At 52.1% G+C, this 18,739-nt stretch overlaps 2 protein-coding genes across 4 annotated transcripts; one reads left to right on the top strand and one right to left on the bottom strand.

Moving 5' to 3' along the window:
- The first annotated feature begins 969 nt into the window (after positions 1-969).
- On the top strand, positions 970-15,016 carry NCU08501 (E3 ubiquitin-protein ligase TOM1-like protein). The gene is made up of 8 exons (XM_958337.3): positions 970-1,595; positions 1,764-1,972; positions 2,039-9,809; positions 9,862-9,924; positions 9,980-10,117; positions 10,177-13,947; positions 14,006-14,350; positions 14,410-15,016. The coding sequence occupies exons 2-8, from the start codon at positions 1,925-1,927 to the stop codon at positions 14,502-14,504; spliced, it is 12,231 nt and encodes a 4,076-aa protein (XP_963430.3). The 5' UTR covers positions 970-1,595; positions 1,764-1,924; the 3' UTR covers positions 14,505-15,016.
- A 1,380-nt stretch (positions 15,017-16,396) lies between these two features.
- Positions 16,397-18,724, bottom strand: NCU08502 (40S ribosomal protein S6). 3 transcript variants are annotated; one of them, XM_011395318.1, is made up of 6 exons: positions 18,514-18,724; positions 18,212-18,291; positions 18,136-18,142; positions 17,695-18,057; positions 17,397-17,564; positions 16,397-17,336 (listed from the first exon to the last, which is right to left on the bottom strand). In XM_011395318.1, the coding sequence occupies exons 1-6, from the start codon at positions 18,517-18,519 to the stop codon at positions 17,241-17,243; spliced, it is 720 nt and encodes a 239-aa protein (XP_011393620.1). In that variant the 5' UTR covers positions 18,520-18,724; the 3' UTR covers positions 16,397-17,240. The 3 variants fall into 3 exon arrangements, with proteins under 3 accessions (XP_011393620.1, XP_011393619.1, XP_011393621.1); XM_011395317.1 differs by having other exon boundaries at positions 18,136-18,291; XM_011395319.1 differs by having other exon boundaries at positions 17,695-18,142.
- Positions 18,725-18,739: the final 15 nt, after the last annotated feature.

Raw genomic sequence — 18,739 nt, 5'->3', positions numbered from 1 at the left:
CGTGGGGCCGATGGGTGCCTCTTCCTGCTTGCGACGACGTAAGAAACCGGCTCGAGGTGGGGCTGAAGCACAAGCGGAAAATTCCAGCATACATACGAGCAACCTCAACACTGCAGGCACATCAGTGAGATACTCCGACTAGAAAGTCTATGGAATACGGTACAAAATGCTCGTATTATCACGTATTTTGCGTTTGCATGTCATAAATCTTCCACTTCGGGAGAGAGCGCAAGCTTTGAACGAGCTTCCAATAATAGAGGTACGCACGCGAGTCACAAGTCGGTCGAAAGTCAACGATGTTCAAAGCCTTGCCCCACCTCTACAATAGACCACGCTGATGGATGATGCATGTATTTCTACATCTTCGACTACTTGACTGAGCCCTTTCTTATAACAAATGCCCATGATAGGGCGTTATGACATTTGTTGCAAAAGTGGAACAGAACCGCTATGGAATATTGTTTGTAACGGAACTTTTCGCTTTTGCTGCCATGAGGCCGCACATCGATTGTCTATAGTGCGTAAATTACCATAACAATGTACCTAGACGTACTTACGCAATTGTACGACGGAGCAATCCAAGCTCTTCAAGCTTTGTCCAGCTGGTACCTGCCTACCTGTATCTGCCTTACCTTGTCCCGATAACCTAGCATGAGACAACGACAACGTGGTGACCAACATTTGCCGTCATGTTCCTTCAGATTTTCTCGGGCCAGCGAGGGGGCTGACAAACGAAGTGGGAGTTAAATGTAGGTAGTGACTTTGTTGAAATATCGATACAGTAAAATAGAACTAAATCATGGTGGCTTTCCATCTTTTTCATTGTTACAGTACGGTACGCGCCGAAGCATAGAGGTAGGTAAATACTTACGGCGCCAACCCTGGACCCATCACCAGAGAAAGTTCCCGACTGGACATGGACTTCGCTGCCCGCCCGTGACTGCACTCTCGTCACTGGCTTTCAACTGAACCGGATCTCCATCGAAACTTTGCAACTTGCAGGTGCCTTGCCCAACCTCAACAACACCTTCCCGGACCATCACTCACCTCCACGATCACGACTCAGAGACCGACACTCTCAACTACTACCTCTACACTCATTGTCTGTGTGGACGTCGCGAAAAACCAAAAGTTGGAGCATCTTTGCTGCACTGCAGTGCCGGTAGAGGTACCTAGGCACGACAAGCAAACGACGGACCGCGGCATTCCACTTTGTTGCAGTGATTGCCCTGCAAGTGGGACGTGCTTCTTGAGGTAGTTACCTCCACTGAGTCCCAACTCCCAAGGAAGTTCTGTTCTCGCCGCCCCGCACCCGCCGCCGCAGGCTTGCCAGCCAGTTGCCTTTCAACCAAACTTCTCAGGACAGTTCGTTCGGGTTGAAGCTCTGCTCCCATCTCTCGCAATAACAAGAATCACAACAACAACAACAACAACAACCCGCTCGCTCGTTCGCCCAACCAAAGCATCACGACGACGACGGCTGTTTAATACCCCCACCAACATCCGTCTCTCACGCATTCCCGACATTGCGGCTTCTGGCAAGATTGGAACACCAAAGGACGACCTGCACTCGTCTTTTAGAGTTCTCCAACCTGGTACGTAATCGGTGCCAATCAACGGACTCACGGCCTCAGCCTACCACCACCACCACCACCACCACCACCACCATCACCACCAGCATCATCATCATCATCACCCCCACTTCCCGCTTCTCCCTCTGTTTTCCCCACTGCCTACGTCTTGACTGACATCTCCCGTTTTAGTTGTCGCTCGCTTCCCGAAACCATTTTTCTGTTCGATACCAAGCCGCGCAGCCTGCCTTGCTTTCCCATCGGAAGCTGCCGTCCATTAACGGGGACGTGTTGGTAGTGGAGGGGGAGATTTCACCTTTCGTTTAGTCTAGCGGCCCGGCCGCGTCGCAGTCATGGGGAAGATTACCAAGACCATGCAACAAAAGCACAGGGACACTCTGGTAAGTAGCGTGCCCGTTTCCATCATGTTTGGTCCGTCTGTCTGCTAACTAACTCTTCTGTCGCAGTCTCCTTGGCTGAAAGAGTTTGTCGACACAGCCTCGAGTGCACCTCTGCCTCTCATCCTGCAACGACTCGACGAGTTTCCACGGAGGTGGATGTTCCCGCGCGGCGACCTATACCACTGGATCCCACTGCTCAACCGTTTCGACAACATTCTAGAATCAATATGTGCAACATACGAGCTATCCAAGGGCCCCCAAACACGCGACTTTGGACGTGATGTCCTCCTCAACAACGGCGGACCCTCACTCGAATACCGCGACGAGCCTTGGACCGTGGAGCGTCTGGCCGAGGCCGGATACAAGGAGGATGGAGATTGCCAGCTTCTCGTCGCTATACTCAAGTTTACCCGCATGTTGCTCGAGCACTGCGGTAACCGAAGCATCTACGCGAGCAGCCACCACATCGACCGCCTTCTCAACAGCCCATATCTTGAAGTTCAAGCCGCCGCTCTTGAGGTTGGCTTGGAGCTGGCCCAGAGGTATAATGCGTCCGTCAAGCGCATGCCCTCGCCTCCTCGTTCGGTAAACCCAACCTTGTTAGCCAACCACTACAACATCGACCTCGAAAAGGTGCAACTGCTTGCACGGCCATTCGTCAGGACACCCATCGTCAAGTCCCTGGAAGCATCCTCGGCTGCCCCGGCCGTCTCCGCTGGCTCGACTGCCAAGGCCAAGGACAAGGAAAAGGAAAAGGAAAAAGCTACTGGCCCCAAGAATGTTGCGTCCATGTATGCCAACGACCTCAAGGCCCTTGCTTCGAGCCGACCCGATGAAGAAGACTTGTGGAAGAGCTGGGGTGACCTTAAGATGTCATATTATCCCGACACAACCAATGGCGAGCCTAGCGCGCGTGATTCCAAGGACGCTCAACCTGTGGAGCCTCGCACCACCTCGTCACCTGCTGCCCCAACGCCGCTCCGTCGTAGCTCGACAATGAACGTGTCTCAATCGTCCCGTACTCAGCGTGTCGGAAGTTCGGAAGAAGGTTCGCCTCTCAAGCCGTCGGGAGCAGCTACGGATGACCGCGATGGGCCCAAGGTGGTGGAGATCCCACGGTCTGTCATCGAGTCGAAACGCATCTATGATCTATATGACATGTGTCCTTCCGACATGCCAGCCACCATGAAATTCGAGTTTACTAGTCGCTTGAGAACATGCAAGGCGTTATTAGGAACCCACAGAGAGCGTCAGCTAGCTTTGGCCGTTCGCCTGCTGGCCATCACCAACCTTGCCTACATCCTACCCGAGGCCGTCTTTGTTGACAAAGTTCTCAAGTACGACAAGGACGAACCGAGGACATTTCAGCTTGTCTACCAGCTAGCCGAGCTCATTGCCCCTTCTCCAGACGGAAACCCTAGCGAGGTTCCCAAATGGCTCCAGAGCATCACGCTGGCTCTGCTTGAGGCCATCTCTCACCAACAAGAAAAGCACTCGGATGTCCTGGCGGCTTTAAATGTAAACGTTAACCATGGCATTCTTCTTTACGTCATCAGGATAGCAGTGGCGGAAATGAAAGAGGACGCCCCTGTTGATGATCAAGATGAGCTGGATGCAGACAATTGGCGAGGCAACCTGTTCGGTTTGACCCTTCAGATAGCCATGGCTACGCGTATCGGCCAGGAGATGATGACTGCTGGGCTCATGGACTGTCTCGTCGAAATTCTTAACCTTCGGACGGCAGTTGCCAGTCGCCATTATAGCATGGTACTCGCTTTTCTGGACAGTCTGACCTATGCGTATCAGACTGCTTTCTCGCAGCTTAACTCTGCCGGCGGTCTGGATGCTATCACGAACCTTATAGTCCACACCGTTGGGGAGTCCAAGACTCTCACGGAAGCGGGCCTTGGAACAAAACCCGAACTTCACGCTTCCCTTGTGGATTATAGCATTCCATTCTACCATCAGCAGACGCTCAAGTGGCTCCTAAAGTTTATTCACCATGTCATGGCCAATACCTACTCCTTCGATGGTACCAACACTGAGCGCTTATTGAGGAACCTGGTCGACAACTCGTCTTTGCTTGGTAGCCTCTGCACGATTGCGCGCCAGAACCGCTTCTTTGGCACGGTCGTGTGGTCAAATGCTACAACCCTCCTGAGCGATTTCATTAACAACGACCCTACGAGTTTTGCAGCGATCTCGGAGTCTGGCTGGATTCAAGCCTTCCTGGAATCTGTTACCAATCGGCCGGTGTCCATACCTGCTGAGCAACCATCGCTGGAACCCAGCCAATCCAGAGCAAATGACGGCAGCGAAGGGAATGACGCCGATGACGACAGTGAAGATGATGGTAGTGCGCATGACGCCGCTCCCGACTCGGACGGTCAGGCCGCTACTCAACCCCATCCACCAACTCAAGAAATGCTCGAGGCACCTCGAGATTTTCCTCCCGCCCATGGCATCCTACCGTCCTCTGAATCCATGAATATCATTCCCACGGTACTGAACTCAATTTCGCTCAATAACCGCGGCATGAAGATGGTTCTCTCGTCTGGTGCCATTCAGAGCTACATGGAGATATTCGAAAGCGCTACCCATGTTCAGTGCATGGCGCACGATCCTGAACTGGCTAGTACCATCGGTAGTAGTCTTGACGAACTCTCCCGTCATCACCCGGCGCTACGGCCTGCCATCGCTAATGCTATCATCGACATGATTGCGAGGGTCACGCACCTGGTCAAGACCATGGATGCCACTAAAGCATGCGGTGCAAGGCTTGAGGCACCTGAATCGTCTGCTAGCCCGGTTGCTGAACCAGCCCAGGCTACTGAGGTAAAGGGTAAAGGCAAAGAAAAAGCCACAGACGATACGGATGTGGAGATGGCGGAAGCGAGCTCTTCATCAAGTGGCAACAACAAGCCCGCACAAGCTCCATCTATCCCTTATATTCAAGTCCTCTCTACGTTCCTCCAGCCGATCATCAGCAACTCTCATCTTAAGGGCGCTCTCATTTCTGCTGGTGTGATTGAGATTTTATTGGATCTCGCCGAATCTCCCAGCCTTCCCCACGATTTTGGCGAGACTCCAGCCTGCCGCATGCTGGTCGCGGCCATCTCGCAGCTCATTGAGTCCGCTCAAATTGTCGGGCTACCTTCTTTACTGTTCAGGATGGAAAACACTGTCAAGGTTCTCCAGCCGCGGATTAATCCCACAACTACGGAGCCTTTCTTTGCACCTTTCCTCACCTTGAATTCATCTGTGTCTCCCGTACAAGATGAGGAACCAGCGAGCGAGAAGCGTACCCCGGATGTTTCGAGCGGAACAGAGACGGTGAAGGCTCTGCTCAACATACAGACCATGATCAAGATTCTGTATCACTGTTTCCCGTTCTCCAACCGGAGTCAGATGGTCAGCATGCCAGCTGTCAACGTGTATGACTATTACATCCGTTTGATCCAAAGTCTTGGACCATTGTTGCGCGGCGTGTTGAAGGAAGAGGCAGCTGTTAATGGTGCCGTACCACACCATTGGACACTAAAGAACAAGCCGTACCAGACCAATTCTCTGGGCTCTCGCACCGATGTGCAGGACCTACTGACCGACTCAGCCGCTCAAGATTCTTCCGCCAACGGTAAGAAGTTGACGCCTGAAGAGCAGTCGACTGCTGAATACAAGAACTTCCAGACCCTACGGGTTCTTCTGCATTCCTTTATGCCTTCTATCTTCCCATTCTTCCAGACTATCGGCAAGGCGCTGTTGCCTAGACGCAACAACAACGACCCGTACATCCGTTCACGTCACCTGGCAATTGCAGAGGCGTCGGCAGAAACCTTGATCCAGCAACTGCAACAGTCCAAAGCAGAGTTGACGGTCAGAGACATCCACAACTGGATCATCATGATCCACACGTTCGGTGAAATGGTCGTTGATACGAATCACCGTACTGCCAGCGGAGGAGCTTTCCTTATCCTCCCCGTGATCACCGCCTTTAAGGAGCTTGGGGGTTTCGAGGCATTGAATGTTATGCTCAAACGGTTGGCCGACATGGTGTCGACCGGGGCCACCGAGGGTCAGGAAGCCACCAAGGCGAAGTTGTCAATGATTGGCATGAAGAAGGTCCTCGACATCTACTGCTTCATCATTAGTGGGAAGAACCTCTCGGATTCCATGGCCCAGATTGCCTTGGCACCCAAGCCTACGGAACGAACCACCCGGGAGTTTTCGCACCAACTTGTTGTTGAGTTGCGAATGTCGATATTACCGGTTGTTCGAGAAATTTGGGCTTCCAACATCATTGAAAAGTCAACAGGCACGGTAGTGAGCAAGATTATTGACATCATCAAGACTATCGCAGCCGGCGACCTGGAGTCAAATGCGCAGTCGAGATCCGACAAGGAATCGTTACCCCATCTTTTCAAGAACCGCGAGTCCGTTCCCTTCAAATGGATCTCGCGCAAGGATGCAGAGACACTCGCAACCGAGCAGGGCGTAGACGTCGATCTAGCGTTGGAGGCACTTTATCGTGCTAACGGTAAAGAGAGTGACACCAAGGAGTACATCAAATACCAGAAGGCACACCTAGTTCGTAACCGCAACCCTGTGCCGGCTGAGGACGCTTTCAAGGAAGTGCCATCTCCCAACCTTTCGTCATCGGCAGGGATGTCTCTCAGTAACTTGTTGAACACTCCTACTTTCCCGGTGAGCGACCTGCTGGGTGCAGAGCCTATGGCTTTGGATCCGGTGCCCAACCAGCCACTCGGAGAAGCTAGTGGTGAAACAGCCCTCGGACACGCCACAGAGTCGTCAGAAGACGGCTCTGATGAAGGCCAGCCTGGCACGAGCCGTGAAACCAACGTTGGGGCCTCTACGACTGCACCACAACAACTGCCTGTACTTCCGTCACAGCAACCAGCCACCGAATCGCAATCTAACACTCCACGTATTACCAGGGAAGATCTGGTCGAGGAGAGGGCCAAACTCTACGATACCCTGATTGATCGCTCTCTTGAAGTCATAAGCTCTCATCCTGAGGCCGTGTTTGAGGTTGCGGATCTTATCCAGAACACCATTCTGAAGACCGACAATGAGGACAGGAGAGTGGAAGTGGGCGAGATCTTGGCCAATGCGCTCATGTCATTCGCCTCTGACGACGCGGATGAGTTGAAGGAGAATGGCAGTAGCATCGCTGCTTACGCCCACCTTTTGGCGCTTCTTCTTCAACAGACGGCTTTCATGCGGACTACCGTGGACATGTTGAGAGATTACGTGGGTGATTATCTCGGCTTCCTAAAGCTGCCGCCGGCAAGCTCCAACGACAGCCTTCCGCCGTGGATTCCCTATATTCTCCTCATATTCGAGATCATGCTTTTCAAAGACGCGCAGCCCCCTGATATCAAATGGAAACAGCCCGTGAAGGAGGATGATCCAATTGAGGAGTCGGTCATCGAGGTGAAGGAGCCCAACTTCTTGGCCGAGCACCGCTCGTCTCTCTTGACAACTCTGTTGGACTTTCTCCCTCGCATTGGCAAAGAAGAGTCATTGGCTGTTTCGGTGTTGAGAATCCTCGTTGTGCTGACCAGAGATCACGCGGTAGCCAAGATTGTTGGGGAGAAGAAGAACCTGCAACGGCTGTTTGTTATGGCAAAGCAGTTGTGCGGTGCCGGTTCCACGCGTCTCAAGCAGACTCATATCTCAGAACACATCCGCCAGATCCTTCGACACATCATTGAAGACGAAGAGACCCTTCGGCAGATTTTTGAGACGGATATCAGGCACCTCATGACTTCGAGGCAGAGGCCCAGCGCAGCCCCGGGCCTTGAACCACAGGCATACCTGCGCACTCAAGCGCATTTAGCTCTGCGGTCGCCCAAGACCTTCGTCGAGGTTAGCACGGAGCTGCTCAAGCTTAACCGGGCCGTTTCGCACTTGGGAGACGGAACGCTGCGCTCCACGCCATTTTTGGTTCTCAAGGAGCGCCCTGCAGATGCTAGTGTCTCGCCGAAGGAGAGCTCAGTCGAACCTGCAGTGCAAGCGACAGAGGATCTCACTATCAGTGACGTCAAGCCTTCAACCGAGGTGACGGACAAGGATATGCACGATGCCCCTAAGAACCCCGCTCAAGACCTCAAGCGGCCGATTCTCGAACATCCCGACGGTGTTGTTCACTTCTTGTTGACCGAGCTGCTCAACTATAAAGATGTTGACGAGAGGGAGAACGTTCCTGCGCCTCCCGCAGCCGCCTCCAAGCCAGAATCTGATGCCACTGCTGCGAATGAGGCTACTCCTTCTCCTTCCGGCGATGAGCAGAATTCGGAGTCGAAGGAGAAAGAGAAGAAGCTGGCCAAGTCCCCGTTCAAGGCCGAGGATCACCCTATTTTCATCTATCGTTGCTTCTTGCTTGACTGTCTTGCCGAGCTGTTGCAGAGCTACAATCGTGCCAAGGTTGAGTTTATCAACTTTAAGCGCTCCGCCCCCGTCCAGGCGAACGCTCCGGTCAAGCCTCGATCCAGTGTGCTAAACTACATTCTCAACGATCTTCTTTGCTTCAGCCCCGCAAGCGGAGTACCCGAGTCGATAGCCATGAAAAAGAAGGCGGCAACGGCAGTGCCAGCGCGCGCTGTTCTGGTTGCCCTTGTTTCCAAGACCGGCGAGAAGCCTCAGAACCGTACCCATGAGCCATTTGAGTATGACGATGAGCCGGACTTGCTCTTTATCCGCCGATTTGTCCTGGATACCATACTTCGAGCTTACAAGGATGCTTCTGTCTCCGGCGAGCCGGCTGATATTCGATACGGCAAGATGAACGCTCTTGCAGAGCTGATGGCCCAAATGATTGGCGAAGGAGACAAAGATTCGCGCCCCAACAACCCGCGCGGTACAGATCCGTCAATCGGACGGTCCCAAGCTCAACTGAAGCGACTCATGTATGAGAAGGGTTACCTGACGTCCCTAACGGCGTCCATTGCCGATATTGACCTCACATTCCCGCACAACAGGGCTCCGCTCAAGCCCATCCTTGCGGTCATCAAAACACTCTCAAAGACTGCAGTCTCGATGAGTCAATTGGGGCTCATCCCTGCTTCGGGTACAGCTGGTACCGACCAAGCCGAGGACGAATTCCTGTCCGATGGGTCGTCCGTCTCGGAAGATCTCACCGATGATCGCGAGGAGACGCCCGATCTTTATCGCAACTCCACATTGGGCATGCTTGAACCCGGACGTGATGATGAGTTCTCCGACGAGGACGAGGATGATGATGAAGACATGTACGACGATGAACAGTATGACGATGAGCTTGACTATGGCGACGACATGTCACAAGACAACGAAGACAACCCTAGTGACGAAGAAGACGACCTCGGCGAGATGGGCGAAATGGGAGGAATGCCCGGTCAACCTGGCGTTGTCGAGGTCCTTATGGGTGAGAACGACGACGAAGAGGACAACGATGACATGGATGACATGGACGAGGATGATGAGATGGACGAAGATGACGAGCAGGAACTTAGTGACGAGGATGAGGACGAGGAAGTCGGCTCCGAAGACATGGATGACTTGGAGGACGATATCCACATTGTTGATGAAGAGGGCAATGCTATTGATGACGACGGTGCGTCGTGGGATGATGGCACCGACGAGGATGAAGAGGATGAGGAAGAGCTCGACTACGAAGCCGAGGCTCAGAATATGCAGGAGGCTCAACTTCACAACCGTCGGACCTTCCCCGAGATCATGCGAGCTGCCATGGAAAATGCTGGCGATGATCTTGATGCTGAGCCAATTCGCGACTTTGATGGGCACTACATCGACGATGATGAAGATGGCGAAGAAGACGGTAAGTTCCCAAGATCCTTTGGAAGAGTGAGCAAGACGGCTAACTCCAATAGATGATGAAGATGAAGGGGAAGACGACATGGATGATGACATGTACTTCGACGGCGATGGCCTTCGTAAGTAATCAGAACGAATTCCTTTACCAGACCTGGTAGCTGACACGAGAAGCAGATGATGACTTGCTTGCGCCCAACATGCCATCAGGGCTTGGCTGGGACATTGCCATCGAACCCAACCATCGACATCGACCGTCCCGAAGCCCTTGGCCCAACAGTCCTTTCGTGGTCGGAAGACACCGTGACGCGATTGGTAAGTTCCTTAAATCCTAGGATATCATCTTCTTGTTCAGAGTGTTGACGATTTGTCAGACTTCCAAAACTTCTTCCGCCGCCCTGCCCATCTCAGCAGACATCTGCCCCCTCCGGCCGACGTCATGTCTGGAACAAATCCCCTGTTGCTTCCTCAGTCTCGTCGTGAGGTTCCTCGTCATGCACACAGCCAGCTGGTTCGTCTGGGGATCACTCCGAATATGATTGGAGGCCTAGGAATGGGTATGGGGGTGGAGCCGTTGGCCTTCATCAGTGATCTCGTCCAACACCTACCCGATGTACGTCTCAGCGCTGGAGGAGGACCCTTGGCCTTGCATTTCACAGCAGACGGACCGGGCGGGATTATCCGCGAACTCAACGCCATCCCAATTCCTCCCCCGCACTCCCGCGAATCACGCCCTACTGAAGCTCGGCGCGATACCTATCAGGAACCTCATCAAGCCGTCCAATTTTCACCGGAATCTACACATGAGAGGTGGCAACAAGAAGTCAAGATGATCTTTGGCTTCGGCTACCAGGACAAAGCTCAGAAGCTCGCACCTCTCATTCTTTCCAAGCTCACGCCGGCAGCAATCCAGGCTGAGAAGGAGGAGAAAGCTCGTAAAGCGGAGGCAGATCGCAAAGCAGAGGAAGAGAGGAAGAAGCGACAGGAAGAGGAGCGCAAGAAGAGAGAGGCCAAAGAAGCGGAAGAGAAGGCTGCGCGTGAGAAGAAGGAGGCAGAGGAGCGTGAGCGCCTTGAGCGCGAACGAGCCGAAGCTGCCGCACAGGCCGCGGCTCAAGCCGCCGCAGATCAAGAGGCAAATGCTGTGTCTCAAGAGGCGCACCCTATGGAGGGCGTTGAGACTCAAGGCCCGGGCGAAAACGCCGAGCAGCAGGCCGAAGATGAACGTCCTCGTGTCTACTACACTCTCCGTAACCAGCAGATCGATATCACTGAGCTGGGCATCGATGCCGAGTATCTTGAAGCCCTTCCTGAAGAGTTCAGGGACGAGGTGATCGCTCAGGCTATCAGCACCCGGAGATCCCAGGCGCGAGAGCAGGTTTCTCAAGAGGGCGAAAACACCGAGGTCTTCCAAGAGTTCCTTGAAGCACTCCCGGAGGAGCTTCGTAACGAGATCCTTCACCAGGAGCAGCACGAACAGCGGCGTCGGGAACGGCAAAACGCAGCAGGCGGCCAAGACCTTGGTCCAGCTGACATGGATCCCGCAAGCATCCTGTTGACTTTCCCCCCTGGACTTCGACAGCAGGTCCTACTCGACCAGGGCGAAGATATCATGGAGCACCTCGGCCCAGAGTTGGCCGCAGAAGCCCGCACTCTTGTGGCGCGTCATCGCCAACTCCACGCCCAACAAGGTGGCCAAGCTGCCTCTCGCTCCAGAGATGCTCAGCGCCCTACCGAAGCAGGTGCTGGAACTGTCCAAAAGATCCAGAAGCGCACTGTGGTTCAGATGTTGGACAAGCAGGGAATTGCTACTCTTCTCCGCCTTATGTTCGTGTCCCAGCAAGGCTCAATCCGCTCCAGTCTCTTCAGCATCTTCGCCAACCTATGTGAAAACCGCCAGAACCGGCTCGATGTCATATCCTCTTTGCTACAAATTCTCCAAGATGGATGCGCGAACATGGATGCCGTTGAGCGAAGCTTTGCCCAGATCTCCCACAAGGCCAAACAACTAAAGGAGAAGGACGCTAAGACGCCTCACCCCTTGAAGCGAAGTCTCACAGGCGGCACTAACAACAATGGTCAATTTCCTGCTAGCTCGGAGGTGTCGCCGCTGTTGATTGTTCAGCAATGCCTTGACCTTCTGGTGGAGCTTTCCAAGCTCAACCCGCATATACCATCTGTGTTCTTGACTGAGCATGAGACGGTGGCATCCACCCTCAAGCGAAGCCTGAGCCGCAAGGGCAAGGGCAAGGATGTCAATGGCAAGGCTCAGAAGTTCGCTATCAACTCCCTGTTGACTCTTCTGGATCGCAGTCTCGTCATGGAGAGCTCCGCAGTCATGCAGGTGCTAGCCGATCTCCTCAACAAAGTCACCATCCCGCTCCAAGCCATCGAGCGGAGGCGGAAGGAGGCTGAAGAGCAAGCGAAAAAGAAGAAGGAAGCCGAAGAAAAGGCTGCGACCGAACGTGAAGCGGCCAATGCCCCCGAAGAGCAAGCCTCGACCTCTACTGAGCAAACCCCCGCCCAGCAGGAGGCGACCCAACAGCCTTCTGAGTCTACTCCAGCAGCTGCTTCTGGTCAACAGCCAGCGCAGCAAGACCAAGAGAACAAGGAGCTAGAAGCACCCAAGGAAAAGGCCGATGAGAAGGATGTTCAGTCCGATGAGAAGAAGATCCGTCAGCTCACGCCGCCGACAATCCCTGAGCACAATCTCAAGCTTGTGATCAACATCTTTGTGGCGCGTGAATGCAGCTCCAAGACATTCCAGAACACCATCTCCACGATCAAGAATCTTTCCAACATCCCTGGCGCCAAGAAGGTATTTGGAGATGAGCTGGTCCGCCAAGCTAGGGTCTTGAGCGAGAACATTCTCTCAGATCTTGACAACTTGCTTCCTCACATCCTGAAGGCTGAGTCCGGCACCCAAATCCAGGGCGTTGCTCTTGCCAAGTTTTCACCAGGCGCCTCGGAGCAGAACAAGCTCCTACGTGTTCTGACAGCGCTCGATCACTTGTTTGATAGCAAGAGCAAGAAGCAGGACAAACCTGCCGAAGGCGAGAACACTAAGGAGGACCTCCTAGGTTCTCTCTACTGGAACCCGACATTTGGCAAAATGTGGGATAAGCTAAGCGCTTGCTTGAGCGCAATAAGGCAGCGCGACAACATGCTCAACGTGGCCACAATTCTCTTGCCGCTCATCGAGTCGTTGATGGTGGTTTGCAAGAATACGACACTCTCAGATGCTTCGGCGGTGTCGAACGCAAACTCGCAGAAGGAGATGCTTCTTACCAGCCCGCCTCCAGAGGACCGCATTGCCGGCCTGTTCTTTACCTTCACCGAGGAGCACCGCCGTATCCTCAACGAGTTGGTCCGACACAATCCCAAGCTCATGTCGGGCACCTTCTCGCTGCTGGTCAAGAATCCGAAGGTCCTGGAATTCGACAATAAGCGCAACTACTTCAACCGTAGCGTGCATTCCAAGTACCAACAGACAAGGCACTCTTTCCCTCCATTGCAACTCCAAGTGCGCCGTGAGCACGTCTTCCATGATTCGTTCCGGTCTTTGTACTATAAGAAGGCCGATGAGTTGAAGTTTGGAAAGCTCAACATCCGTTTCCAGGGAGAGGAAGGCGTCGATGCTGGCGGTGTCACGCGCGAATGGTTCCAGGTGCTCTCCAGGCAAATGTTCGACCCCAACTACGTCCTTTTCGTTCCGGTGTCTTCGGACCGCACAACCTTCCACCCCAACAAGCTGAGTCCGATCAACGACGAGCATCTTCCTTTCTTCAAGTTCATTGGCAGAATCATTGGCAAGGCCCTGTACGAGGGTCGTCTGCTCGAATGCTACTTCAGCCGTGCGGTCTACAAGCGCATCCTCGGCAAGCCCGTCTCGGTCAAGGACATGGAGTCGTTTGATCCAGACTACTACAAGTCACTTGTCTGGATGCTAGAGAACGATATTACCGACATCATCACCGAGACCTTCTCGGTTGAGGACGACGTGTTCGGCGAAGTCAAGGTTGTCGATCTGATTGAGAACGGCCGCAACATCCCTGTCACGGAGGAGAACAAGCATGAGTATGTCCGTCTGATCGTCGAGCACAAGCTCATCACCTCGGTCAAGGATCAAATGAAGGCATTCCTTACTGGTAAGTACCTTCCTTGAAATGACGGGTTGTAGTTACATGATTAACAAATGAACAACAGGCTTCCACGAGATCATCCCTGAAGAGCTCATCGCCATCTTCAACGAACAAGAGCTCGAACTTCTCATTTCCGGTCTGCCTGATATCGACATCGACGACTGGAAGGCGAACACCGAGTACCACAACTACTCTGCCGGTGCCCCTCAGATCCAGTGGTTCTGGCGCGCTGTCCGGTCCTTCGACAAGGAGGAACTCGCCAAGCTTCTTCAATTCGTCACGGGCACATCCAAGGTGCCTCTGAACGGCTTTAAGGAATTGGAGGGCATGAATGGCGTCAGCCGATTCAACATTCATCGTGACTATGGCAGCAAGGATCGTCTTCCTAGCTCTCATACATGCTTCAACCGTAAGTTTTCCTTTTCCGCTCCACTAAGCATGGTATCATTGGCTAACAGATAATTGCAGAACTTGATCTTCCCGAATACGAAAACTACGAGACTCTAAGGAGCCAGCTGCTCAAGGCTATTACCGCGGGTAGCGATTACTTTGGCTTTGCGTAAAGGGATGGATGGATGGATAGTGGAAATTGAGTGAGAAAGTATGCAGAGGAGGAGAGGTAAAAGGTACATAAGCTAAAAGATAAGCATCACATAGGTGGAATGTCAGCATAGGGGCATAAATTGCCTGGAGGGAGGAAGGTGGGGAGGTCTGTCGCTTAACCCGTTGTTTTTCCATCAAGGTTATAAAAGGGAAGGGTTCAAGTGCAATTGGGAGGAATGGGGAGGGGGAGTTGAAGGGGACTTAAATTGGGGAGAAGGACGAGAAGATTTTATTTTGTTATTGCTACTTCTTTTGCTCTTGGGCGATCAGTCTGGCATAGGTTTTCACAAAGGGAACAGAAGTGCGGCGGGAAGTGCAGGTCTCGTCTTCCTTTTTTCTGATCCTGGAGTCGCCGATGCTGGGTGGTTGGCTTGGAGCTAGCTTCTTTGCATGGATGAAGGCGAAAGGAAAATAATAGCAATAGGGGAGATAGAATGATTAGCGCGGATGGAGTTTTATGATTTGATATGATATGATATGATATGATATGAAATGAATGTGTGCTGGTTCCTGTGTGAAGTATGTGTAATATGGGGATTCGGAGACTGCCTGGCACAATATCGTATGGTTATTACTATTTCCTTTTTGCTACACAATATCTGTTTGTGCAGTGTTGTTAACCTACCTAATCTAAGCCGGCGGTTGACGACAGAGCTAGAATGACAAGTGATGGATGTTCTCTGACTTTGTTTTTATGATTCACATAGCTTCCATTACTTGTATATTCTACAAGTTTTGAGAAGAAACAGTACGTTATGAAACCCTCCACGATGCGTATAGTGTTCTAGTCTAATCTATTGATTCCGTCACTTGAAGTCAGCAGCTCCGTGGATGTGATCTCTTTTCAATGCTTCACCACCATCCAACCATCCAACGGGGGAGAAACATCTGATCATTTTCGCGCTCCATGGAAAGTAATATTTACCTTCTGGATATCCTCGAACTCACCAGGCATTACTTGGCGTCATGATGATGGTAATGTTGTCCTTGTATTGTAATTTTTTTTTTCTTTCTTTTTTTTTTTTTTCGGTTCCTTGGCCAGGAAAATTACAGAATACCTACCTTGAGTACTATTATCTCTGAACCAGAGAAAATTATCTCTGAACCAGAGAAAAACCGCACTTGGAAAAAAAAAAAAAAAAAAAAAAAAGAGAGAGAGAGAGAGAGAGAGAGAGAGAGAAGAGAAATAAGAAGGGCAGAGAGACCAGAGATGGCAATAACCAAGTAACAACTCCCTTCTCAAAGCTGATCATAGCTCTAACTACACAAGTGATGGTTACACTACCTACCTACCTACCTACCTACCAGGTACTATGTTGACTAACTAAATACGTAGCTATCTAACTACGTAGCTACCTAACAGATATAGAGAGAGAGGGAGGGGGAGGATATGATGGAAAACGCTTACTTGCATAGGTGATCTTGCATAGGTAGTCTTGCATAGTCTTACATAGTCTTACATAGTCTTGCGTTGGGCTTGCGTCAGTCAATGAAAAGAGAGAGAGAGGAGAGACAAATCTATCAACGACGACAGTCTAATCAAGCAGGCAACATGAAGAAACTACACTACCTACCTACCTACCTTAGTCTACCGTAGGTTGCGAAAGTGAGTGAGTGAGTGATTGATTGTTACTTATCTACTTAGGTGAATACTCTCCTTCTTCTTCTTCTTCTTCTATGGAAACTTACTAATTCCTTTCTTTCTCGAGCGAACTAAGACTCACTGATACTGGAACTAGGACTGGGACTGGGTGATTCGGAGGGGAAAAAAAAGGTTATAAACTGACGGGTGAATGAGTCTGCAAGTTGGCGATTGCACCAGTTACCATGGGAAAGAAAATACGAGGTGTTTGTCAAATAGTAAATTATATCGACACTACGAACCTAACTAACTAGGTAGGTGACTCTGCTTCTATGTATGCTTTATGTACCAAGCGGCGGACTTTCATTCAATGGAACTCCGATTCAATCATGACTTGGGATTGTTTGCTTTTGTGAGATGTTCGAAAGCGACGAGGTGTTAGGTCTGATAATGAATTACTACGTTGTGTATTGCTAGTGGATCAATTGTGTTTTCCGTTTTATAGACGGAGGCCATTCTTGGAGTTCGCCACTGGACGTTAAGAATTTCTGGGCCGTCACATCTTTTGTAGACAGGTACCAGGAACTGTACGCTAGAGTGGACTTGAAGAATAGCAATGAGGTTTTGACAAAGAATTGCATGTGATATAATGCCACTTGCTTGCTTTGGATATGAATGTCATGACAACTTTTAAAAACCTGCTCCTTGCCGCACGTTGCTCCCACATCCTTACACGGACATGAATTCACAAAGAGAAGCGCGCCAAAGGAACCCCATATGAAGCGAACAATTCAGACCCATTGTTGATTGTGAATCTACCTCAGTTGCCCCCTTCCCCAAATATGTCAATGATCAGGCGGGAGTATTGGTATCAAAAGGGTCCCCGTCATATTATTCCGTATAACGCGAACCCGAAGCGAAGCGCTGCTCGTTGGTTTTGGTATCAACTCATTGAAGACTCAATTCCTGGTTGGTTGTCGTGGAAAGCCCTTTTTTAATGGGTGCTCAGGTACACACAACAAACATGCCCCCCGGTCGAGTCAACAGATAACCGCGCCATGACCGAATTCGTGAAAGCAACCGGATATCATCCATCACACCTGACTCCGAACGCTTACTTGCGCATGGAGGAGGCGCGGCGCTTGCGGGCATCGGCCTTCTGGACCTTGGCCTCAGCGATGCGCTTGGCGAGGATCTGGGCGTACTCAGACTGTTATGATGGTTAGCATTTCTGCAGTGCTTTTCAACGAGGGGGTTGGGCAAGACTTACAGCCTCCTCCTTGACCTTCTCGGCCTGGCGGCGCTTGAGAGCGAGACGGTGTCTCTTGTGCTGGAGGCGCTGGGGAGTGACGAGGCGCTGGATCTTGGGAGCCTTGGTGTAGGGCTTCTTGCCTTCACCCTTGGGCTGGACCTCGCGGCGAATGACGTACTTGCGGACCTATTCGTCGTAGAAAAAGTGGATAATTAGCCTTTGGTGTTCATCTCAGACTCTACCCGACGAACTGCGCGAGGATCATCGCAACAGCTCGGGGGCAGGCGATGACGAGATTGCGTAGAGAAACACATACATCGTCATCCTTGCTGAGGCCGAAGAAGCGGCGGATCTTGGTGGCGCGCTTGGGGCCGAGACGCTTGGGGTGGACGACATCGGTAAGGCCGGGGATGTCCTGCTCGCCCTGCTTGACGATGGCGAGGGCAAGGACGGAGAGATCAGAGCCGACGATGCAACCGCGGACGGACTTTCTCTTGCGCTCACCGGTGCGGCGGGCACGGTAGCAGGAGTGGCCGTCGGAAAGGAGAAGGCGGACACGGTTGGGGGCAATGACACCCTGCTTCATGGGGAAACCCTGCTTGTCGTTACCGCCGGTGATGCGGAGGATGTAGCCCTTCCACTCGTCACCAAGGGGGTCGGCGGGGACCTCAGCGCCCATCTATAGTCGACGTGTCAGTTTCGGGTTCGGTCATCGTAGTTGGTTTCGATGTGTCGTCGATGTGTCGGGAAAACTTACGCGCTTCCTGTAGTGAGGCTGTTAGCGACATGTCTTTGGATACCAAATGCAGCTTGTAATGTGATTTGCCACTTACTCGATGAAGTGACGGAGCTTGCGCTCATCCTCGACCTCGATCAGCTTCTGCGAGCCGTTCGCAGGGTACGAAATGTTCAGCTGTTGGTGGGCGTGGGGTCAGCCTCATGTCCATGTCTCCATTCCCATCATCAACATTGTCGCGGTGGTGATGTTCTGGCTCCTCTTTTCCCTCCTCCAAGTTCCCATTTTCGCGACCTCCAGGTGTCGAAATTTGACATTGGACGCTCGGACTCGTGAAAAAGCACAGAGACGCAGTCATGCCGTAGCCATGACGCCGTGGATATCGGGGAGTCGTCGTACCTTCATTTTGGCGGTATTTGGGGCTGAACGACCGGAGTTGGGTGTTGCGAATTGAGACGACTCGAGAAATTCCGAAGGGGAAGATTTTGTGTGGGTGGTGACCGCTTTTGCTAAGGACAATACGGTCGAAATCTTAGGGCACAATTTCCGGGGTATTGATTGGCTGCCGTCTCAGCCTGACCCGCTTAAAAATCTCCCGCTGCGCTTGGACCAACTGCCAGCCGCG

The sequence above is a fragment of the Neurospora crassa genome, linkage group II (assembly GCF_000182925.2).
Source record: "Neurospora crassa OR74A linkage group II, whole genome shotgun sequence".
Classification (NCBI taxonomy): domain Eukaryota; kingdom Fungi; phylum Ascomycota; class Sordariomycetes; order Sordariales; family Sordariaceae; genus Neurospora; species Neurospora crassa.
This window is presented reverse-complemented; position numbering and strand designations above follow the sequence as displayed.

Excerpts from the sequence above, each read along its gene's own strand:
- NCU08501 (XM_958337.3), top strand. The coding sequence starts at position 1,925 with ATGGGGAAGATTACCAAGACCATGCAACAAAAGCACAGGGACACTCTG. Across the intron at positions 1,973-2,038 it reads AAAAGCACAGGGACACTCTG|TCTCCTTGGCTGAAAGAGTT; the intron begins GTAAGTAGCGTG and ends CTTCTGTCGCAG. Across the intron at positions 9,810-9,861 it reads TGAAGATGGCGAAGAAGACG|ATGATGAAGATGAAGGGGAA; the intron begins GTAAGTTCCCAA and ends TAACTCCAATAG.
- NCU08502 (XM_011395318.1), bottom strand. Across the intron at positions 17,565-17,694 it reads GCCTCAGCAAGGATGACGAT|GTCCGCAAGTACGTCATTCG; the intron begins GTATGTGTTTCT and ends TACGACGAATAG. Across the intron at positions 17,337-17,396 it reads AGAAGGTCAAGGAGGAGGCT|TCTGAGTACGCCCAGATCCT; the intron begins GTAAGTCTTGCC and ends CCATCATAACAG.